The 25,778-nt window shown below is 37.6% G+C and overlaps 1 protein-coding gene across 1 annotated transcript; it reads right to left on the bottom strand.

The window, feature by feature from the left end:
• Positions 1–2,923: 2,923 nt before the first annotated feature.
• Positions 2,924–3,941, bottom strand: LOC126766038 (uncharacterized). The gene is made up of 4 exons (XM_050483742.1): positions 3,919–3,941; positions 3,539–3,722; positions 3,297–3,464; positions 2,924–2,959 (listed from the first exon to the last, which is right to left on the bottom strand). The coding sequence occupies exons 1-4, from the start codon at positions 3,939–3,941 to the stop codon at positions 2,924–2,926; spliced, it is 411 nt and encodes a 136-aa protein (XP_050339699.1).
• Positions 3,942–25,778: the final 21,837 nt, after the last annotated feature.

Here is a 25,778-nt window from a genome sequence, read left to right as displayed (position 1 = left end):
TTCAACTATCGTCATGACTTTAGTCCATACTGTCCGATGTGTACAGAGTGTAGAGAAGACTCTGAACACGTGTTCTCTTATTGCCCTCGGCTTTCAAGTATAAGGGAAAAGCTGAAAACCACCCTTTAAGGTAGTAGTAGTACGGTGGAAAATTTGACTGCACTTACATATGTGTGAGTCCTCTGTAAAGTGGAAGTCTGTCAGTGGAGCGGCAAATCAGTCCGTACAATAGAGGAAACTTAAATGTATTCTTCTCTCCCATGCAGAAATACTTTGTCCAGTGGTTCCGTGGGAGAGACATGAAATGGGAGTAGGTTAGGGTTAGCGTATTAAAGTCCCGCACTCCAGCTTTTGATGTTTCCTTCTACTGCTTTTTTTCCTTCCTTCTACTATAAAAAAAAATGGGTATACCCTTTCAGACAAACAACACAAAAAATAAATTATTATTAAAATAAATATTGCAATTTTGAATAATCAAATAAACAATAAAAAAGTTTTTTACTATTTTCGAGACTAATTAACGGAATACGCCATTTGATTTAATCCGATAAAAAAAGAATAATAAATTCTCTTATTGACAAGAGGTTTCGCGGTGCAATCACGAATTTTTTCAAATTCAATCAGTTTACACTGAGAGAAATTATTTCATAAATTGAACTTTTCTAAATGAACGCAGATTATAAAGCATCTAAATCTTCACAACTACTAAAAGTATCAAAAATGCTTTCAGACGAAAAAAGTCGTACATACATGGACCTGCAGAATCTACACCCTCAAAGCAAGGTGCAAGGTGCCACAAAACAAAAAAGGGGTAAAGACATTATATACCGTAAATTTATTGCTGAGAGTGACAGTTAAATAAGATATTACACTCGATTTTCATCCTCACCGATTCAAGATAATTCTGAATCGGCATTAGAAATCAAAAACGAAAACAATTTTCGAATACGTCTCCAAGCTTCTTATTACGCAATAGTAGAATCTTATTACTCAGATCTACCAGAAAATTTCATATCCTCGGCTTACGCCAAATACGAAAATTGCTTAGACCAGTTAAAAGAAACGAAAGCAATGATTACTGATCAATTGAAAGTCCGATGTTGCCTATAGGCAACATTGTTCATATATAGTATGCGTCTAAGTCCCGTTATTTAAATTTTTTTTGAGGCGAGGTTTTTTGCATTATTTGGTCTGATGTATTGCGTTATTGCGTAAGCTTATAGTGAATTGTTTTGATGTAACCCATGCAAGGGTTCATTCAGTAACCGTTTTTCGTAGAGTGAAATTAAGTAAGATAGTTATCTTATATATAAAAATGAATCGCAAAATGTGTTGCTAAGCGCATAACTCAACAACGCCTGGACCAATCTGGCCAATTCTGTTTTCTTAATGTTCGCTGAGGCTCAAAAAAGGTTTTTACGCGAGAAAAATTTAAATAATTGCCGGAAAACCCCTAAAAACAGCCCATTCCTTTTTCCTATACAAACGAATGGATGTCTTTTTGTTAGTAACGGCTCGAGAACGGCTGAACCAATCTTGATGACATTTTCAGAGGTTGTTCGCTGTGGATCGGGGAAGGTTTAGAAATAAAAAAAAAAACCGCTCTTCGTGAGGAAAAGTCGGGAAATTGGAAAGTTCCAAAAAGTAACTTTTTTCATTTTTTTGTTTTAAATTTTTTTTTTCTTTTGGTTTTTAATTATTTGAATCGTTCAAATTTGTCGTTTGCTTTCTTTATTCCGGCTATTCAAAAAAAAATTTATTGAAAATTATTCAGTGAAAACTTTACGTGTGCTTCACACAAAGTGATCAATTGCGAAGAGGTCGCTCTAATATCGGTCGGCGTTCTCTTTGCCACCAACGTATGGCAGCCCAAGGCAAGGCAAGGCAAGAAGTACTCCCAGGATGTGGTGACATACGTGCGGAATTATGGATTGCGGTCAATCAGCAAGCGATTGTCACGATGTCACAGCACGACTTTTCAAACAACAGTTACGATGTTTGATGGACTTTATCTTAAAGCAACGTATGTGTGGTGCTGTTAGATGGTAGATGTACTCTGTTGAGTGGCAAAAGAGAGGTTTGCCGAACGCACACATTCCTTTTTGAATGGTGGTTACATCAGATCAAATTGATGAAATCATTTCTGCGGAAATTCCTGATGCAGAGAAAGATCCAGTATTATACGAAGTGATGAAAACCAATATGGTTCATGGACCTTGCGGACACCACAATCCCACTTCGGTAGGTCTGACAAAAAAAGCGCGAAACATTATCCACATGCTTTTATTTCGGAAACGTAAACTGGAAATGATGGATATCCACTCTATAGGCGTAGCTCACCAAATTACAATAGCAGTACATTTAGCATTCAACTTAGAGGAGTGAATTTCTAAGTCGACAACACATGGATCGTACCATATTCGCCTCTGTTGTCTAAATCACATTCAAAACTCATGCCAATGTTGAATATTGCAGTTTGGTGAAATCGATCAAATACGTTTGCAAATACGTCACCAAAGAAAGCAACATGGCAGTTATTGCCCGCTACGAATACGCATAATTTGCTATCATTGAATCCATGTGAATTCGAAACTTTTGTTGCCAGACTTAATTTTGAATTTTGACATTTCGAAATCAGCTGTGTAGAAGAAAAAAATTAAATTTTGATTAATAAAACTGAAATCGTTTATATTCAAATTGATGTTACGAACAAAATATGGATTCGCTAACGTTTTTATTTATGTTGCTTGAGGAAGAACGTGAGAGAAGTCGGCGTGATCTAAAAATTCAACGAAAATCACTGAGGGACAAAGCAACCCTTTCGATATGGACGAAACAATGTACAGTTCAAGAATCCACAAAAATTCATTGTTAAATTTTATTCAAATTATTTTTCTAAAACAGGTTTATTCAAAACTATCTTTTAAATAAGGCGGCCTTTACGTATGTCCTCGATGTTCTAGAGAGGAATGCAAGTTCTTCAAGATCGCCATCTATATCTTTACTTCATCGATTGTCTTCGGTTTTACGGTTTTTAGCTGAAGGAGGCTATCAGCATGGAGTGGGTAAAGACTTCGATGTTCCAATGGCTCAGGCAACATTTTGTTGAATCCTAAAAAAGTACTGGAATTGCTTCAGTCCCATTTGTGCCCTCAGGGGATAAACCTCGAGTTAAGTAACGTTGAGAAAAGTGAAGCGAAAAAGGATTTTTTTCAGAAATACAGATTTATTTAATTATTATAATTATTTTTTGTAATGGCTTGCAATGTCGCTGACATCGGTAACCCCATGCTCACTGTATTTTTAATTCCACTTGTACTCGTCTCTAATGCCGTTAGTGTTATCACCGCTTCCTCCAATTCGCTGAAATGGTGCTGCCTATTTCTGCCGGAACCAGTAGCTGACTGCTCCTTTTTATTTTCCAACAATTTTCTTTTCAAGTAGGCCTTCCAGTCAAGCCATACCTAATAAAAAATAAGTAAAACAAGCTTTAAATTATCCTGTTACAACAATAAAAACTACAACTTTATTATATTACCTTCTTCCAGCTGAAAATATCCTTGATAGGCGGACCAAAACTGTTGAGTTCTTGGGCCATATTGTTCCAAAAAGATGCCACTTCTTCTTTAGGGCACTTGGTAAAGCCCTGCGCCATTTCAGGTTTTTGCTGTAACAGCTCAACCATTAGTGCATATTGCTGCTTGGTGGCAATTACTTTGGACCTGCGGAAATCGCATTAATCATTATTTTACTGGTAACAAATATATAATAGTTTGAATTCAATAAAAACTTACATTTATCTTTTTTTTAATTTATTTCTCCGTTAGCAAAAACTGTCGTACAAAAATTCCGATAAAATTCAAAATTTTCCGTTCCGAGTGAATTCAGTGAATGTCACTCTACGAATTTCGAACTTACGTTCGGAATTGTTCGAATTGCATGATAGCAATTTCGTATCTTTCCCGAAAAACCAGTCTACGATGGATTGTGTGATAGGGCTGATTATAGATACATGGAACGCATTGTCGAAAAAAAGTTACGCAGAAAGCAGGGCCAACCAGTAGATGGACATCCAGGTGTGTTCTCCACTAATGCATTAGGACGAATTTACACAATCCACCCGAAAAAAACGATTGCTTCTACCTTTGATTGCTATTGATTAATGTACACGGGTCAACTTCATTTGAGTAATTGCGTATTGTGAATGGTACGGTGTGTGCAAGTTTTGGAGAAGCAAGCCAGCAATTACAATTGCTGGAACATGATAATCACTGGAATCAAACGATGTACGATGCGATAGCTACTTCGAATGCAAATGAAGGTCGCACACTTTTCGCGATGATCATTTTGACATATCAGCCTTCAAACCCGCGTCAATTAAGGGATAGCAACAAAAATGACATTGCCGAAGACATTTTATATCGTATTCGCTAAGGATGGGAAATGGGTCAATTCCGGGTAATACTTCCGGTGGTTTGATATCAATTCCATCTGCCGTTTATCAATTCACGAAAGATGAACTCATCACGAGTGTTCGGACATTGGACAAATTATCGTAACTACGATTCTTTAAGTGCACGCAAAAAGTTACCTGCCAAAAACACCAATGTTGTCGACTTAACATACAAATCGATCGATCATCTTGACAATGAAGACGACGCCGTGAGTTATCCACTGGTATTTCTAAATTCCTTGGAGAGGCTTGGTATGCCACCGCATCATTTGCGTCTCAAAGTTGGATCTGTCAATGGAACTCGACTGATAGTGACGCAGCTATCGAATACAAGGGGCAAAATGCTTGATTCTACGAATTCCTTTGAGTTCTAATGATTTACTGTTTCAGTTCCAACGTATTCCGTTTCCAGTGAAAATTGCATTTGAGATGACAATCAACAGGACACAAGGATAGTCGCATAGTGTGTGGCATAAATTTGGAAATGCTATGTTTTTCACACGGCCAGATATATGTACGCGGCGTGGTCACGAGTTGGAAAACCATCTTTTTTGTACACCGGAACAGAAACCAAAAAATTTTATTTATCAAGCTGCGTTACATTGAAGAAAAAATGAAATGTTAAATTCAACTTTGTTTTCATTTCAAAACACATAATTTCACGCAGGACAACGGCTGCGCGGTCAGCTAGTTAAAAATAAAAATAAGTCATTGGAAAAGTATTTAATTTGTTTACAATAATTTTGTAAAAGTGCTGTTACCTGCTCCAATTCTGCGAAAAGAGATGCCACAAGTACAAAGTCAAGAGGCAAGTTCAGGCATCCACCTCAAGGTGCCCGCGTGTGACAAGGAAATTTTTCATGGGGATTATGAACAATGGCTGTCCTTTCGGGGCACTATCACAGCCGTTTACTTAAACCACCCATATATATCAAATGTACAAAAATTTTATCACCTCCGATACAAAACAAAAGGTCAAGCAGGCGTCATAGTAAAACAGTTTGCATTAAATGACGACAATTTCAATACGGCTTAGGAAGCTCTGAAATCAAGACACGAAAATGAGCGAATATTGGTCGATAAGCAAATAACGATTATAACGAACTTTCCGAAAATTCAAAAGGAAACCAGTGAAGAATTTATCATACCTCAATTCACTGTTTCCAACTCTTTGTCGGTTTTATCAACACAGAACATTCCCACAGTCAACTTGGACCCAATTCTGGTAAATATATGCACCTCTGCATTAGCAGAAAAGCCGTTATTATAGTGGGAACAATCGCTCTCATCAAGAAAAAAATGCCCCATGTGCCAACAAATGAAAGAATTTCTCACTACCCAGTACGAAATCGGAGAGAGGGTAGACAAAAAAATACCTAAACCAAAAAGTATTCATCACGACCTCAATAGAAGCTTCCAAAAGCACCAAGCCAATAGAAACAACAATTTGACGTTCTCATCCGAACAAAATAAATATAGATCTTGCGAATTATGTACAGGAGGGCACAAGCTCAAATCTTGCGAGAGAGGCTTCGTACAAACTATTTGTCACATGCGCATACACTTAAATAGTGCAAAAGCAAATTTAACTGCATCTATTGTCAGAAACGACACCATTCGATGCTTTATATAAATAATTTTTTTAGCTTATCTTCAAACAGCGCAAATATCAAAAGAGCCACGGATTTAGTTGCAACAACAAATCTCGAAATGCCAAATTTACAAAATTGCCAAGAAGCATTATGCTGCTGAAACGCTACACCCACAGCAGTCGTCTCCATCGAACATCGAAGAGAACCCTAATAGACCAAGGATCACAACGAACTTTCATGGCGTCCAGGGCACAAAATAGGCTAAAACTACCAACAAAACTAGCCATCTTTGAAGTTACGGGAATGGGCGGAAGAGTAGCTCAAAAGTCTCTGCCAAATAACCCTATTTTCTCCCCAAGCGGATAAAAGAGTACAAGTAGAAGCTATAATCTTACCGCAACTAACAAATATGCTTCCAAGCTATCATATAAGTAGCAAGCATTGGAAAAAGGTTTCACACCTTAAGTTAGAAGATCCCAACTGCAACATCCCCGCTCAAATATAGATCTTCTATTAGACAGCGATCTTATACCACAGCTAATACTCATACCTTCGAAAATTTCATACATACTTCTGACACAAAAGACTATTTTCGGTTGGATCCCAAGAGGACTAGTAACGGAACCACTCACAACAATCACAACTCAAGTTGAGGAAATCTCTAACGAGTACCTCAATTCACAATTGAGAATCTTTGGGATATAAAAGAACTCCCCTCCATTTCAATCACAACCACTGATGATCAGTATTGTGAAGATGTTTACAAAGCCACAACTACTAGATGAGATAATGGTCGGTACGTCATACGACTACCACTAAAACAACATTTTCCCAACATACTCGCCTTAGGTCACTCCCGCACTTCTGCAATATAGCAGTCTCAACGTATGTAAAGAAACCTACTTAAAAAAGGTGAGCTCAAACCAGAATATGGTGTTGTGTTGGAAGAATACCATATCCATATCCATTTAGATCACATGGAGGAATTAGGCCCATGCGAAAAAACTATCAACGGAAAATACTACTCATTTTACTTGCCACATCATGCAGTTGATAAAAAAGCAGCTACAGTAAGAGTTGTCTTCAACGCCTCAAGATCCACTAGCTCGGGGAATTCCCTAAATGATTTCCTATTTATGGGACTCACGCTTAAACCAGATTTAATGCTGTTTATATTAAACTGGCGTATATTCAAATACGTATTCAACGGGGACGTCGAAAAAATGTATAGACAGATATTAACGTACATAAAGACGATCAAGATTATCAGCGAATCATTTTCCAAATATCAGCCAACAATCCACTACGCTACTATAAGCTAAAAACAGTGACCTTTGGCGATACAGTGACGCTCTTAGCGCATCTAGTCAAGCGTGCTACTTCAGCCGATGGATATCATTACTAAGAGAATCAAAGCCGATTGATAAAAAGAGCTCACTGTTCAGATATCTGAACAGTTCTTAACGGCTACAATTGTAAATAAGATATTTTTGTAAATCTGCGCATAAACAAATATCATATTACAAATATTTATGTACATTATCGTTAGCATATACAAATACAGTCTTAAACATAAATATGTAGTATTTACAAATACCCATTTCTATCAGCACTGTAATAAATGTTCATTTCGGGTATATTGATTACAGACTGTAGTATTTAATGTATGCAATGTAAAGGACCGCAAATGAAGCAGTAGTTGTGTATGCCGTTGGGAACACTTATGTTTAACTGTCAGTATGTACAGTAGATCAGTATTAAGATATGTGTATGTACTCCGCATGTGGTGCATACATGAATTAAGATAAGAAAATCTATAAATAAAGGAGCTCTGGGCAACCAGAGCTGAGTGTTGTTTTTAATAAATTGGGGACCCCTACATTTTCAAAACACGCGAGTGAAGTGAAAATAAAAAATTTTGTTAAAAAAAAAGTTATCGTAAAATTGAAATTTTTTTTTTTTAATAAAAAAAAATTAGATAACAAATGAAAAAAAATATAAACTAAAACTCAAATCCGCACAGGTAAGAATATTTTTCATTTCTACTTAAATATTTTATTATTTTACATACAAATGTTTATTTTGTTTTTGGAGTTTTTTTCAATGGAGAACCAAATAAAATTAGCAGAAGAACATGATGGTATGGATATAAATGAAGAATTAATAAATTTAGAAAAACAAGATATTTTGGACAAAAATGGTCAGAGTTTCAACGAAACCATTTAGAATTGCCCAAAACTCCCAAAAATGAAAAAGAAAACTATTTCAAAAATGATGTTGAAGGGACGGGACTTACGCTTTATTTGGCAGCGTACGCTAAGTTAAGCGATTTTTTTTTTCAATATTATTTTATTTATTGGATCTGCTTTTTTTAAGCCTAACAATAAGTTATAAAATCTTAAATCTAGTTAAAAACTAGACAGGCTCAAGCAAGTGATTGAGCTGTTTTGATGATACGTTGCTCTTTAATACGCATGCATATCTCTTCTTTTAAGGCGTTTTTGATCGCAGGAATGTAACAAAGCATTAGCCAAAGGCTTTGGGCGATCTCGCAGTTTAGATATAAGTATATTTAATTCTGCTATCTTCCACTTCTTTCTTTACCATAGGAATACCAAGGTTTTTATGGATATTTTCGTTACGCATGGAGCACGGTTCTAAGCATTATCGATTGGAACCTTTGTATTATATCAATATTAGTTGCACAGGTCGTACCCCACAGTTGAATGCCATACATTCAAATCGGCTTTATGACCGCATTATATAAAAGCACTTCACTGTCTAGGCTAAGTTTGGAGTTTTTATTAAAAAGACAATTTAAGTTTGCAGCTCTAATCTTAATACATGTTATTTTACTAGAGATGTGTTTTCTCCGCGTAAGCCTTCTATCTAAGTGAATACCAAGATATGTTACTTCGTTCACTTGGGGTACTAAAATATTGTTTATTTTTATTGCCGGCCACATTTTTGGTCTAAGCGAAAATGTAACATGCTTACACTTCTATTCATTCACTTTTATACGCCAGTTCGCTAGAAATTCTTCGACAGAACTTAAATACTCCGCTAATATTCTTGGCATGTGGCAATGTGGCAGTTGTTACGACTCACTATAGCTGTGTCATCCGCAAAAGTTGAAGTTAATACGTAGTTAGTAGTTGGAAGATCTGCTGTATACATGATGTATAGAGTTAGGCCTAAAACGTTGCCCTGTGGCACACCAGCCCTTATCTGCCTTTCTTCCGATATGAAATCTCCTACTTTCACCATTAATTGTCTATTGTTTAAATAAGACTCCAATGTTTCATACAATTCTGAAGGTACATTTTTTTTAATCTTATATAAAAGACCTTCGTGCCACACCTTATCAAATGCCTGAGCTACATCTAGAAATTATGCTGAACAGTACTCCCTGTGCTCAAATGCAAGGAAAGCTCGTTAGTAATTCTATTTACTTGCTCTATTGTGCCATGCTTCGCACGAAATCCAAATTGATGCACTGGAATTGTAATATTTACGTGGAGGAAAGGAGACATCTTTGAAAGCAATATTTTTTCAAATACTTTAGAAATACAGGGTAGAAGACTGATTGGTCTGTATAAAGACTTTCCCAGGTTTATCTATCAGGATAATCTGCGACTTTTTTCATGAAATTGGATAGTACCCGAAACTAAGAATTGCATTGAAGAGCGAAGTGAGCACCTCTAAAGCAATAATTGGTAACTCAATTATGATTTTTGGGGAAATAGTATCATGTCCCGACGACTTTTTTGGATTAGTTCTTTGATGATTCCAATATTTTCAGAAGGTGAAGTCTTAAAAGACTCGAGTGACTCTTTAGATGAGTTGGGTAAGATTGATAGCTTAAAGTTGTTATTTGGCAAATTGGATTGAAATACTTTTTCTAGGTGATTTGCAAAACAATTTACCTTTTCCTCGTCACTTCGAGCCCAATTTCCATCCAAGTCTGGTATAGGCATGTTGGAGTCAGTTGGTGGCTTCATGGACTTTTGGGCTTTCCAAAGGGAGTTTTGCTTGTTGGAATTTGGACACCGATTCTTTATATACATTTCGGGGTTGAATTCTTCTTCACGTTTAAGCGGTTTTTTTAATTTACGTGCAGCAGATTTCAATTGAAGCTGAGTGGAAGGGGAGCGATTTATCTGCCATTCACGTCTTGAACGCCTTTTTTCATTTACAAGCTTTTCTATTTCACTATTTGTGATTTTTCTGTTTCCAAGCGGCTTATAGTTTTTGCTTGGTGTTGCTAAGACAGCTGCGCTGGTTGTTATATCATTGACTTCTCCTATGCTTTCGTCTATATCTCTTCCTGTATTTATTTTGTACTCAATATTAATGTTGTAATGTTTTATAAGAAGTTAGACTCACTTTTGGATTAACGAATATGGGTTGTTCACATAACTTTATTAGTACAGGAGAGTGATCAGAAGATGGATCAGTACATGTATCAGCTGTTAAGTGCGATTTATCTATATTTTTGATTACAGCAAAATCAATTAAATCTGGTATTTTCTCACTATCACTAGGTCAATATGTCGGCTTACCAGGAGATATTATTTCAAGGTTGTTGTACCGATTTATAACTGTTTGATACAGCTGTCGTCCTTTAGGATTAATAAGTCGTGAGCCCCAATATGTGTGCTTTGCATTGTAATCTCCACCTGCTAGAAATCTATGGCCTGGAGTTCCAAAAAAGCCTCTAAAGTCCCTGCAGCGATTTTTTATAGTTATTGTTGTAGCTTGTAATTGCGCTGAGGCATAAGACTCTAATGCGTTTTCTAACCAACACTGTTGTTCCTGCATGTGCCTTTCCATCTGGGTGATTTGTAACCTAGAGCCTAAATCGCGGTATAAAGAAATTGTTTTTGTTCGTAAGATGAGTTTCTGACAATAGCATTACATCAATATAATTTTCATCCGGAAATCTAATAAGTTCTAGTTTATGTTGTTTAACACTCATTTTTTACTTAAAAAAGTTTACAACATTTGGTTTTGTTATTTGATTATCTCTTGAATCATATTTTGCATTGAAGCCATAAATTGTGTCATATATTGGGTTAGGTTGAAAATCATAGTTTCAACGCTTCCATTTGGTTGGTTTTGGGGCAATTGCATTTGTGCAGTATTGCCTTTCACCACGTTTGCATAGCTCCCTTATGTAGAATTGTCTTTAGGATTAACTGGTTTTGAAATATGGACGGGGATTTCAATATTTTCATTAGGAGGAATATTCAACTTTTGGTTACGACGTGCTTGAATGCCCTGTGACAACTTTGATTTCAAATCTTTATATACAGGTCAACTCCTGTGTGTGCAGTGTGATTTCCTCCACAATCGCTGCATTTTCTATTTAAATCCTCTTTTTTAAGAGTACATTTTGTATTCGGATGTAGATCACCACACACCACACAGACACTGCGTAGAGTGCAATATGCTTTCGTGTGTCCATACTCTTGGCAGTTTGTACATTGTACTGGACCATGTCTCTTATATGGTTTCCCAACGGTGATTCTGCTATGGAGCAGATATTTTATATTGTTAATCGGGTGTATTTCATTTTTCTTTAGTTGGTTACAATTTGGCATCAGTTCTATTTTGAACATTGGTTGTGGGACTTTGTTCCTGTTAAATATATTTACTACTGATTTAATGTTAAAACCACCTTCTTCTAGTGCTTCTTTCACATCGTTAGAGTCTACCGAAGACTCTATACCTTTTATGAAAACAACAAGACCTTTTGAGCTCTTCAGTTGGTAGGACTGAATTTTTGTTCCATCTATGTATATTCCCTTTTTTCAAAGGCACTTTATGGGAATTGTTAGTACCTACAATTTCACCTAATTTCGCAACAATAGTATTACTGCTACGCTCGCGCAAATATATTGGAGGTGGTTTGGCATTAACGACTGTGGTGGTACCCTTCGCATCGTCGTCTGAACCATTGCTTAGTATGGCAAATCTGTTGCCATTTAGGGTTTCTGGCTTTTTACCATTTGGTGTGCCTGGTTGAAATTTTTTGGTATTGACCGCTGATTTAGCTGGACTTAGTTTCCTTTTTACGATAATATAGCGATCAATACCAGTCTGAACAAACGGCCCTTTTTTGCTTGGTACATTCTCACCTTGCATTTTGTTTTCCTTCGCTGTCCGTGTGCTTGCTGGTACCTGTATATTGGCTGCTGTCAGCGCATTTGTTGTTGCCCGTTTGCTGTTCTCTGCTGCTTCTGCTGACTGCGCTTGCTTACTTGCTCTCTCAGCTGATCGCTGCGATGATGAGTCATCGCCGTTAATTTTGTTTTTGCCAGGAGTTGCTGTTGTTGGCTCGACAAAGCTAAAGTAGGCACTTAAAGGATGCCTACGGCCTTGCTGGGGAGGCTGAGTAACACTAATTTTTGTTTGTTTTATTATTTTTCTTTTTTTGTTTTTACTTTTTGTTTCGTGCACAATTTGTTTATGTTTAATTATAACAACTTGTGTACACTGATTGCTGATTGTTTATTTTCTATTCAATAAATTTTGTTTTTTTTTTAATTTTTGCTTGTTTGCGTTTTAAACAGAATTAAAAACACGTCCGTACACTTGAACACTGTAAGATAATGCGAATTAATAACTATAATTTAAGAAAATAGTGCTTCCAGGAAAAGGGAATGGAATGGATCCTGGTTTAGTTTGCAGGCTTCAATTCTTGTTAACAGAATTAGAAAAAAATATTGCTGACAGCGAATTTAACAAAATATGCTCTCTAGATAGCTTGAGAGACTAATAGGAAAAACTCGTGATACTGTGCTTGAATTTATTAGCCAGCACGAAGATAAAGAGTTAACTACTAAATTCTATGATTTAAGAAATAGATTTTACACACTCAAATTAAAATCTATTAGCAAAAAAATACTGCGAATTTTACGCTGCCTCAAGTTAGCATTCCCATTTTTTCAGGAAATTACGATCGTAGTCTCTCAAAATGTCTCAGACACGTATGTATAAAATGAGTATTTTAAGAACTAAATTAAGAGGATCGGCTGCAAGTTTTATTGCAAATCTGCTTTCAACGTCAGCGGACAACAACAAATCTCGAAATGCCAAATTCACAAAATTGCCAAGAAGCATTACGCTGCTCAAACGCTACACATCGAAATTCAAAGTGAGGTCCTACTAGCCACAGCAGTCGTCTCCACCGAACATCGAGGAGAACCCTAATAGGCCAAGGATCACAAAGAACTTTCATAGCGTCTAGGGCAAAAAATAGGCTAAAACTACCAACAAAACTAGCCATCTTTGAAGTTACAGGAATTGGGGTAGGAGTAGCTCAAAACTCTAATAAAATCTGCCGCATAACCCTATTTTCTCCCCAAGCGGATATAAGAATACAAGTAGGCGCTATAATCTTACCGCAACTAACAAATATGCTTCCAAGCTATGATATAAGTAGAAAGCATTGGAAAAAGGTTTCACACCATAAGTTAGAAGATACCAATTGCAAGACAGCGATCTTATCTTCTTCTTCTTAATCGGCGTAGACACCGCTTACGCGATTATAGCCGAGTTAACAACAGCGCGCAAGTCGTTTCTTCTGTTCGCTACGTGGCGCCAATTGGATATTCCAAGCGAAGCCAAGTCCTTCCCCACTTGGTCTTTCCAACGGAGTGGAGGTCTTCCTCTTCCTCTGCTTCCCCCGGCGGGTATTGCGTCGAGTACTTTCAGAGCTGGAGTGTTTTCATCCGTAGTCGCTGTCTTTTAATTTGCTGAACTACGTCAATGTCGTCGTATATCTCGTACAGCTCATCGTTCCATCGAATGCGGTATTCGCCGTGGCCAACCAGCAAAGGACGATAAATCTTTCGCAGAATTTTTCTCTCGAAAACTCGTAACGTCGACTCATCGGTTGCTGTCATCGCCCAAGCCTCTGCACCATATAGCAGGACGGGAATTATGAGTCCGAAGGAGCACCTGTTGGCAAGAGCAATCCTGCGTTGGATTTGCAGGCTGACATTGTTGGTGGTGTTTACGCTGGTTCCAAGATAGACGAAATTATCTACAACTTCAAAGTTATGACTGTCAACAGTGACGTGAGAGCCAAGTTGCGAGTGCGACGACTGTTTTTTTTGATGACAGGAGATATTTCGTTTTGCCCTCGTTCACTGCGAGACCCATTTTCTGTGCTTCCTTGTCCAGCCTGGAGAAAGCAGAACTAACGGCGCGGGTATTGAGGCCGATGATATCAATATCATCGGCATACGCCAGCAGCTGTACACTCTTATAGAAGATGGTACTTTCTCTATTTAGTTTTGCAGCTCGAACTATTTTCTCCAGCAGCAGGTTGAAGAAGTCGCACGATAGGGAGTCGCCTTGTCTGAAACCTCGTTTGGTATCGAACGGCTCGGGAGGTCCTTCCCGATACTGATGGAGCTTTTGGTGTTACTCAACATCAGTTTACACAGCCGTATTAGTTTTGCGGGGATACCAAATTCAGACATCGCGGCATAAAGGCAGCTCCTTTTCGTGCTGTCGAAAGCAGCTTTGAAATCGACGAAGAGGTGGTGTGTGACGATTCTTCTTTCACGGGTCTTTTCCAAGATTTGGCGCATGGTGAATATCTGGTCGGTTGTTAATTTTCCAGGTCTGAAGCCACACTGATAAGTTCCAATCAGTTTGTTGACGGTGGGCTTTAATCTTTCACACAATACGCTCGATAGAACCTTATATGCGATGTTGAGGAGGCTAATCCCACGGTAGTTGGCGCAGATTGTGGGGTCTCCTTTTTTATGGATTGGGCATAGCACACTTAAATTCCAATCGTTGGGCATGCTTTCGTCCGACCGTATTTTACAAAGAAGCTGATGCATGCTCCTTATCAGTTCTTTTCCGCCGTGTTTGAATAGCTCGGCCGACAATCCATCGGCCCCTGCCGCTTTGTTGTTCTTCAGGCGGGTAATTGCTATTCGAACTTCTTCATATGGTCGGGCAATGGAACGTCGGATCCATCGTCATCGATTGGGGAATCGGGTTCGCCTTCTCCTGGCGTTGTGCATTCACTGCCATTCAGCAAGCTGGAGAAGTGTTCCCTCTATAATTTAAGTATGCTCTGGGCATCGGTCACTAGATCACCTTTGGGGGTTCTACAAGAGTATGCTGCGGTCTTGAAACCTTCCGTAAGCCGCCGCATTTTTTTGTAGAATTTTCGAGCATTACCCCTGTCGGCCAGCTTATCAAGCTCTTCATAATCACGCATTTCGGCCTCTTTCTTCTTCTGTCAGGAAATGCGTCTCGCTTCCCTCTTCAACTCTCGGTATCTATCCCATTCCGCACGTGTTGTGGTCGATCGTAACGTTGCGAGGTAGGCAGCCTGTTTTCTGCCTGCTGCGCCACGGCACTCCTCGTCGTACCAGCTGTTCTTTTGCACTTTCCGAAAACCAATGGTTTCGGTTGCAGCTGTACGTAAGGAGTTTGAAATGCCGTCCCACAGTTCCCTTATACCGAGTTGTTGACGAGTGCTCTCAGAGAGCAGAAGTGCAAGCCGAGTAGAAAATCGTTCGGCTGTCTGTTGTGATTACAGCTTCTCGACGTCGAACCTTCCTTGTGTTTGTTGGCGTGCGGTTTTTGCTGCGGGTGCGAATCTTGGCTGCAGCAAGATAGTGGTCCGAGTCGATGTTTGGACCTCGGAGCGCACGCACATCTAATACACTGGAGACGTGTCTTCCGTCTATCACAACATGATCGATCTGGTTGGTGGCTTTTCGATCCGGAGACAGCCAGCTAGCTTGATGAATCTTTTTATGCTGGAATCTAGTACTACAGATGACCATATTTCGGGCCTCGGCGAAGTCGATCAGCCTCAACACATTTGGGGATGTTTCGTCGTGGAGGCTGAATTTACCGGCCGTAGTGCTAAAGATACCTTCTTTACCCACCCTGGCGTTAAAGTCGCCAAGCACGATTTTGACATCGTGGCGGGGGCAGCTATCATAAGTGCGCTCCAAGCACTCATAAAAGACATGTTTTGTCACATCGTCCGTCGAGGCGTGGGGGCAAATCAGCGATATGTTGAAGAACCTCGCTTTGATGCGGATTCTGTCTAGACGTTCATTCACCGGAGTGAATGATAGTACTCGGCTGCGGAGTCTCTCTCCCTCCATGAATCCAACACAAAACTTGCGCTCCTTTATATGGCCACTGTAGTAAATGTCACAAGGACCTACTCGTCTCTGTCCTTGTCCCGTCCATCGCATTTCTTGGACGGCGGTGATGTCAGCCTTTATTTTTGCGAGGACATCAACCAGCTGGGCAGCGGCACCTTCCCAATTAAGGGTCCGGACATTCCAGGTGCATGCACTCAAATCGTAGTCCTTATTTCGTTTGCTATGGTCGTCATCAAAAGGGGAGTCTCTCATCCGAGTCTGCTTTTTCTTTTTCATTGGTACTGATTTTTACGTGGCGGGTCCCAAACCCAGCGCACAACCCTATGTAGGGGATGTTTCGCCTTCTCACATTAGATCGCCTTCGAACGGATGTTCTTAGGCTACCCAGAGGATACTTGGTCAAAGACCGGAAGTAGTGAGCTGCTTGAGCCATGTGTAAAATCGTTTCTGGCCACTCCCAAGTGAATGGCGATCAGAGAACTTTCCTCACTTGCGTGAACTTCTACACATGACTGCATCCTCCAGTGCACTTCTACACATGTCTCCATCCAATGAACTTCCACACATGAATCCTTCCTGCAAGACAGCGATATTATTGCCAGTCACAACAATGACAACTCAAGTTGAGGAAATCTCTAACGCGTACCTCAATTCACAATTGAGAGTCTTTGGGATATAAAAGAACTCCCCTCCATTTCAATCACAACCCCTGAAGATCAGTATTGTGAAGATTTTTACAAAGCCACAACTACTAGATGAGATAATGGTCGGTAGGTCATACGACTACCACTAAAACAACATTTTCACAACACACTCGCCTTAGGTCACTCCCGCACTTCTGCAATATAGCAGTCTCAACGTATGTAAAGAAACCTACTTAATAAAGGTGAGCTCAAACCAGAATATGGTGGTGTGTTGGAAGAATACCTCCATTTAGATCACATGGAGGAATTAGGCCCATGCGAAAAAATTATCAACGGAAAATACTACTCATTTTACTTGCCACATCATGCAGTAGATAAAAAAGCAGCTACAGTAAGAGTTGTATTCAACGCCTCAAGATCCGCTAGCTCGGGGAATTCCCTAAATGATTTCCTATTTATGGGACTCACGCTCCAACCAGATTTAATGCTGTTTATATTAAACTGGCGTATATTCAAATACGTATTCAACGGGGACGTCGAAAAAATGTATAGACAGATATTAACGAATCATTTTCCAAAAATCAGCCAACAATCCACTACGCAACTATAAGCTAAAACAGTGACCTTTGGCGATACAGTGACGCTCTTAGCGCATCTAGTCAAGCGTGCTACTTCAGCCGATGGATATCATTACTAAGAGAATCAAAGCCGATGATAAAAAGAGCTCACTGTTCAGATATCTGAACAGTTCTTAACGGCTACAATTGTAAATAAGATATTTTTGTAAATCTGCGCATAAACAAATATCATATTACAAATATTTATGTACATTATCGCTAGCATATACAAATACAGTCTTAAACATAAAAATGTATTTACAAATACCCATTTCTATCAGCACTGTAATAAATGTTCATTTCGGGTATATTGATTACAGACTGTAGTATTTAATGTATGCAATGATTAGTTTTAAGATATGTGTATGTACTCTGCATGTGGTGCATACATGACTTAAGATAAGGAAATCTATAAATAAAGGAGCTCTGGGCAACCAGAGGTGAGTGTTGTTTTTAATAAATTGGGGACCCCTACATTTTCAAAATACGCGAGTGACGTGAAAATAAAAAATTATGTTAAAAAAAGTAGACAACACATAAAAAAAAATTATAATTATATATATAATTCAAATCCGCACAGGTAAGAACATTTTTCATTTCTACTTAAATATTTTATTATTTTACATACAATTGTTTATTTTGTTTTTGGAGTTTTACGCAATGGAGAACCAAATAAAATTGGCAGAAGAACCTGATGGTATGGATATAAATGAAGAATTAATAAATTTAGAAAACAAGATAGTTTGGACAAAAAATGGTCAGAGTTTCAACGAAACCATTTAGAATTGCCCAAAACTCCCAAAAATGAAAAAGAAAACTATTTCAAAAATGATGTTGAAGGGACGGGAGGTATGCTTTATTTGGCAGCGTTCGCCAAGTTAAGCGAATTAATAACCATAATTCAAAAAAATAGTGCTTCCAGGAAAATGGATTGGAATGGATCCTGGTTTAGGTTGCAGGCTTCACTTCTTATTAACAGAATTAGATAAAAATATTTAAGACTGCGAAATAAACAAAATATGCTCTCTAGATAGCTTAGAGAGTCTAATAGGAAAAACTCGTGATACCGTGCTTGAATTTATTAGCCAGCACGAAGATAAAGAGTTAACTACTAAATTCTATGATTTAAGAAATATATTTTACGAACTCAAATTAAAATCTATTTGCAAAACAAATGCTGCCAATTTAACGTTGACTCCTGTTAACATCCCCATTTTTTCAGGAGATTACGCTCATTGACAAACTTTTAGAGAATTGTTTGAGCAACTCGTAGTCTCGCAAAATGTCTCAGACAGGTATAAAATGTGTATTTTAAGAACTAAATTAAGAGGATCGGCTGCAAGTTGTATTGCAAATCTGCTTTCAACCTCAACGAATTTTTCAGTTGCGTGGAACCTTCTCAATGAAAAATTTACAAATAAAAAAACTTTAGATGCACCAGTAGTGAATGAGACTGCTCTAAGTGTACGAAAATTTCAAGAAAAAAGTTTTGAAAGTACACAAGCATTGGAAAGCCTCAGTTTGTCTGCAGACAATTTGTTACAAGCTTTATTACACTATACGCTTGTGCAAAAATTAGACAAAAATTTAAGACTTAGGTTCTACGAAAATTCCCTAAAAGCCCTAAGGAAATACTGACCTTAAGTTCACTACACTCGTTTCTGAATCAATGATTTTAAATCAATAATAGATCCTTTTGAAACAAATTTAGACACCATTGTAGTACAAATAATTGTGACCAATGTGCTAACGGAATACATAAAAGTTAAAAAAAATTCCACAGGATATAAAACTGACCGACCCTTCATTTAATGTTCCAGGTAAATTGATTTACTATTAGGTGCGGACATATTCTTTGATTTGTTAAAAGAAGAAAAAATAAGTATTGAAAATTTTAACTACAAACTCCAGAACAGTGTGTTTGGGTGGTTGATATGTGGATCAACTAACAAAAGCTCGAATTTAGGGCACGGTGGTGTTGTGACATACTTAGATGAAAAACTAGATAATCAACTAAAAAAGTTTTGGGAAATATATTCCGTTGAAAAAAGATGTGTTAATAAAACTAAAAAAGAAACACAGTACGAGAAGCAGTTTCGTAATAAATTAAAAGTTTCTGCAGATAGTAAATTTAGTGTAGCTTTTCCATTGGAAAAGAAAAATATAAACTTAGGAGATTCTTCTTCACAAGCAAAAGGAAGATTAATCTCTCTAGATAGAAAACTTAAAAATAATGAACCTTAACAAAAAATCAAGTAAGGAAGAGCTAAGTTCGGGTGTCACCGAACATTTTATACTCTCGCATGATAAAGTGATAATAATTTACATATTTCTTTTATTTTGCTGTAAAATTAATTAGATTAGATCAATTTGTGTACTTTGAGTATTGAATTGTATTTTCATTTCCTAATGTATATATTATACAGAGAAGGCATCAAATGGAATTCAAAATAGCGTTATATTGGAAGAAGGCGTGGTTGTGAACCGATTTCACCCATATTTCGTATATGTCATCAGGGTGTTAAGAAAATATTATGTACCGAATTTCATTGAAATCGGTTGAGTAGTTCCCGAGATATGGTTTTTGATCCATAAGTGGGCGATGCCACGCCCATTTTCAATTTTTAAAAAAGCCTGGGTGCAGCTCCTTCTGCCACTTCTTCCACAAAATTTAGTGTTTCTGACGTTTTTTGTTTGACGGTTAACGCACTTTTAGTGATTTTCAACATAACCTTTGTATGGGAGGTGGGCGTGGTTATTATCAATTTCTTCCATTTTCGAACTGCATATGGAAATGCCTGAAGGAAACGACTCTATAGAGTTTGGTTGACATAGCTATAGTAGTTTCCGAGATATGTACAAAAAACTTAGTAGGGGGCCATGCCCACTTTTCCAAAAAAATTACGTCCAAATATGCCCCTCCTTAATGCGATCCTTTGTGCCGAATCTCATTTTAATACCTTTATTTATTGCTTAGTTATGACACTTTATAGGTTTTCGGTTTCCGCCATTTTGTGGGCGTGGCAGTAGACCGATTTTGCCCATCTTCGAACTTAACCTTCTTATGGAGCCAAGAAATACGTGTACCAAGTTTCATCATGATATCTCAATTTTTACTCAAGTTACAGCTTGCACGGACGGACGGACGGACAGACGGACGGATAGACGGACGGACGGACAGACTCTACTCGTCACCCTTTCACTTTCACTTTGGTATATATAACCCTGTATCTGACTCTTTTAGTTTTAGGACTTACAAACAACCGTTATGTGAACAAAACTATAATACTCTCCTTAGCAACTTTGTTGCGAGAGTATAAAAATATATAAACGGCAAGTTCCATTCGAAATGATTAAATCTGGTACATTGGTACTTTTTAAAGAACAAAATATTCCACTATTGCAGTGGAAGAGAGGACGAATTAAAAACGTCATTTCAAGCTATGATGGCAAATGTAAGAAATGTAGTCGCAATTATAAGGAATGGCATATAGAGCGATGCACAATGTTTATCCTTTTCCCACAGAAGAAAAAATATATAAGCAATTAATAAAGAGAGATGCGGTCGACTCGAACTAAAAAACAAGAAAAATAAAAATCTTATACTCACTTTATTAATCTTATTTATAGTTTTACCACCTGTAAAATGCTTAGATGTGAGTTAGTTCTGGAGTATTTTTGGAAAAAAGAGGGCCTGTTGGGTTGACCAGGACATATATGCTACTTCTTGTTTGACCTGATGAATGAAGAATACTTATAGTGTATCGAACAGACCTTACTGTTCTCAGATAGTCAGCTCTTGAACTTGATTCTCGATAATGGTGGTGAACAGGGGCGTCGCGAGGATCCAGATCATGGGGGGGTGAGTCCCTTTGAAATGCCGACTCATTTCAAGAATTTGCCGATTTAATGTATATGTTTATAAATATATATAAAATAAGGATATCTTCATTACTGATAAGGTATTACGGAGAAGTTTGACAACATAATATGTAACATACTTCTATATTTTATTCTCAAATAAGTATTGTACATATTAGTATAATCATCATTTAATATGTTTCTCTTAATATAAAATACATATATTGTTCAGTGACGTGTTACGCGGAAAAAAACAAGATTTTCTTAAGAAATTGAATTGCAAAAAATATAAATTTCTGAGTTATATTTTCACTCTGCGATGTTTCAACATTGACCATTTTCCAACAACATCGCGCAGATCGATTTCGTCTACTTTATCCTTTGAAGAAGAAAGCAGCATCAAAGAATTCAAACGTTCATCTCCCATTGTTGTACGCAAATCGTTGAAAACAAATTTCAATTTACTAAAAGAACATTCACATGAAGCTGACCTGACAGGAGCAGTCATTATGTAATGAACAATTTTGTACGCAGAAGGAATGACCTTTCTCAATTTGTACTCTACTATAGAAATGTCATCGAAAGATTTACACTCTTTACGTGAATCAAAAAGAATTTGTGTTTCAGCAAAAATACAATCTAGATCTTCACTGAAGAACTTAGGTTCCAATTGCACAACAAATTGTATAGATTCTATTGTAATAGATATTACTTCTGTTAGCTGGAATCCTGAACATCTCTTGAATGGGTTTGAAGGTAGACATAGTTTCTTGCAAATTATCTTGAATACAATTTGTGAAATTTTCGAGGACAATTTTGAATTCTTTTCTATAAAATGTATGGAAATCAAAATTACAAGCAGTTGCTGGATTATCGTCATATTTCTTCGGAGCACGGCGTGTTCTGTGGTGTTTCGAAAAGTCATTTTCAGGGCTGATCTGACACTTTTCAGCAAATGCAACTGAACTCGCTAGCAATGCGTTAATTTATAATATATTCAACCACTATTATTCGAACATTGTAGTGTTTTAATAATCCTCGTGGAAATTACGAAAAGGTGTCTTTTTAAGCTTGCTTCCGCAATTATAGAGCTATTTATTGCGTTTTACTGAAGTTAGAATTTTCATAAATGCCGGCTAGTGAATTCGCAATGGATATGATAATTAATGTGCAATAATATATTTTGATGAAAATCTTAAAAATATTCAATAAGTTTTGACAACAAATTTCCGGGTACTTGGCAACTCTTACTGGAATTGCCGAAATGAAATTACAAATTTTTATACTCTCGCAACAATGTTGCTAACGAGAGTATTATAGTTTTGTTCACATAACGGTTGTTTGTAAGTCCTAAAACTAAAAGAGTCAGATATAGGGTTATATATACCAAAGTGATCAGGGTGACGAGTAGAGTCGAAATCCGGATGTCTGTCTGTCCGTCCGTCCGTCTGTCCGTCCGTCTGTCCGTCCGTCCGTGCAAGCTGTAACTTGAGTAAAAATTGAGATATCATGATGAAACTTGGTACACGTATTCCTTGGCTCCATAAGAAGGTTAAGTTCGAAGATGGGCAAAATCGGCCCACTGCCACGCCCACAAAATGGCGGAAACCGAAAACCTATAAAGTGTCATAACTAAGCCATAAATAAAGATATTAAAGTGAAATTTGGCACAAAGGATCGCATTAGGGAGGGACATATTTAGAAGTAATTTTTTTGGAAAAGTGGGCGTGGCCCCGCCCCCTACTAAGTTTTTTGTACATATCTCGGAAACTATTATAGCTATGTCAACCAAACTCTACAGAGTCGTTTTCTTCAGGTATTTCCATATACAGTTCAAAAATGGAAGAAATCGGATAATAACCACGCCCACCTCCCATACAAAGGTTATGTTCAAAATCACTAAAAGTGCGTTAACCGACTAACAAAAAACGTCAGAAACACTAAATTTTACGGAAGAAGTGGCAGAAGGAAGCTGCCCCAGGCTTTTTTTAAAATTGAAAATGCGTGGCGCCGCCCACTTATGGACCAAGAAGCATATCTCAGGAGCTACTAGACCGATTTCAATGAAATTCGGTATATAATGTTTTCTTAACACCCTGATGACATGTACGAAATATGGCTGAAATCGGTTCACAACCACGCCTTCTTCCAATATAAAGCTATTTTGAATTCCATCTGATGCCTTCTTTGTATAATACGAGTATAAACATTAGGAACCAATGATGATAGCGGAATAAAACTTTACACAAATACGGTATTTGAAAAATATGTAAATGACGGATAATGAAATCTCGATTATCACTTTACCATGCGAGAGTATAAAATGTTCGGTGACACCCGAACTTAGCCCTTCCTTACTTGTTAGTTATGATATTAAAACGGCCGAAAATGCCGACTCGTTCATAGATGGGGGGGTGTCACACCCACTTCGTACCAACAACTGGTTGAAAGGACATTATTACTGGCGCGTATTTTGAGCTCATGCCTTACGATGTGTAAATATGGGTAATTTCGATTATGAAATCGACGTCGCATGTTTGAATGCCAATGCCAAGAAGAAGATTAATGACAAACCTAAAGTCGATCATTATACACTATCCAATAGTAATCATATTATTTTGTTGGCCGAAGGACGTCGGTTAAATTTGGGCTTCGCGCACGGTTATCCCAGCTTGAGATGTTCAACTCGTTCAGAAATCAAGTGGTGGCACAAATGGAATTGTGGACCAAGGCTGACAAATACAACGTAGATGTGCTTCTGTTACCGAAAATACTCGATGAGGAGGTCGCTAGTTTACAATTGGAGAAATTGGGCATACGATCTGAAAAGTTCCGTGATTAAATTCGAAACACTTGGACTTAGAATGACATCATATGGTGCATTACGGCATGACAACCTATTCCTATTAATTGCTGGAGCAATCAACGTAACAATAGTAATGTAATTCAGCAAGGCAGGCATATCCGGTAGGAGGATATATCTTACGAAATTAATTATTAATCTTAGTAAATTAAAATTGTATTAAAAATTAAAATGTACTACAATAAAAAATAGCTTATAGAAGAAAAATTATTACGAGTTCGAGCCGCTAATCTTAGAAGGAAAAATTTAATTATAATGCCCAAGATTTATAAGCACTTGAAATATTTTTGAAATGTAAACACTTCAACGTAGGCAGTATGTTCAGATTTCTGAACAGTCCCTAACGTTTGTAATTGTAAATAAGATATTTTTATAAATCTCAGTCTTAAACATAAATATATATTTACAAATACCTAATTCTATCAGCACTGTAGTAAATGTTCATTTCGGTTATATTGATTAAAGGACGCAAATGATCCTGACCTAATAAGAGTTCAAAAGTAGTTGTGTATGCCGTTGAACACTTATGTTTAAGATATGTGTACATACTGTCGGTATGTACAGTAGATTAGTATTAAGATATGTATATGGACTCTGCATGTGGAGCGTACATGAATTAGAATAAGAAAATCTATAAATAAAAGAGCTCTGGGCAACCAGAGCTGAGTACTATTTTAAATCCAAAACCTTCTTGTTGTTTTTAACACTCACACTTAGTACTAAATCTATTCACAGATACGAAAGGTCTACTTGGTGCAAATGGTCGGCTTGTTAATTCAAGCCTAAAGTATAACGACTGTCATCCCATAGTTATACCAGAGAGATCGCAACTTGCTACCTATATCTTAACTATGTAAGTATGTCCGCATACTATTACGTATACTACACGCAGAACATCACCTCATGCAACAAATAGTCCGCCAAGAGTTTTATATCCCAAGACTCAAGCCAAAAATAAAGAAATGCATTTTTTCGTGCCAGATCTGCATTATTAATAAGCAGCAGATTATGGCAGCACTTCCACCGGAACGCTGCAACTTTGCTCTGCCCTTCACAATCACAGGTGTAGAACTACCTTACAAAAGTACGCTCCAAAAGAAATTAACTGGCAGTTCAGCTCTCCAAGCGCTCCACATATGGGTGGTTTATGGGAATCAACTGTAAAAAGCTTCAAATCCCACTTTAAAAAAGTAGCTGGAAACTACAAATTTCATTTTGAAAAATTTGCAACTTTATTAATTCGCAATGAAGCCGTTCTCAATTCACGGCCTCTAACAACACTCTTGCAAGATCCCTTAGATCTAACAGCTCTTACACCAGGGCACTTTCTCAAGGGAGTAGATGGGAAAGAATTAAAATTCTCCATCATGATTTCAGCCGTCTGAGGAGTATGTGAAGGAAGTTCATAAAAAGTACCGCTGGAAAAAGCCAAAAGCCAAAGCTTAAAGATTATGTCCTAATACATGACAACTGTCTCCCTCTAACGGAATGTCGGCTTGGTCGCATAGAGAATCACGGGACCATCGGTCATATACGAGTAGTTGACCTCCGTACTCAAAACGGAATTCTAACGAGACCGCTCATTAAACCATGC

This window comes from Bactrocera neohumeralis, unplaced genomic scaffold (genome assembly GCF_024586455.1).
Source record: "Bactrocera neohumeralis isolate Rockhampton unplaced genomic scaffold, APGP_CSIRO_Bneo_wtdbg2-racon-allhic-juicebox.fasta_v2 cluster11, whole genome shotgun sequence".
Taxonomy (NCBI): Eukaryota; Metazoa; Arthropoda; class Insecta; order Diptera; family Tephritidae; genus Bactrocera; species Bactrocera neohumeralis.
The sequence above is the reverse complement of the archived record's forward strand: the minus strand, read 5'-3'. Positions and strand labels throughout refer to the sequence as shown.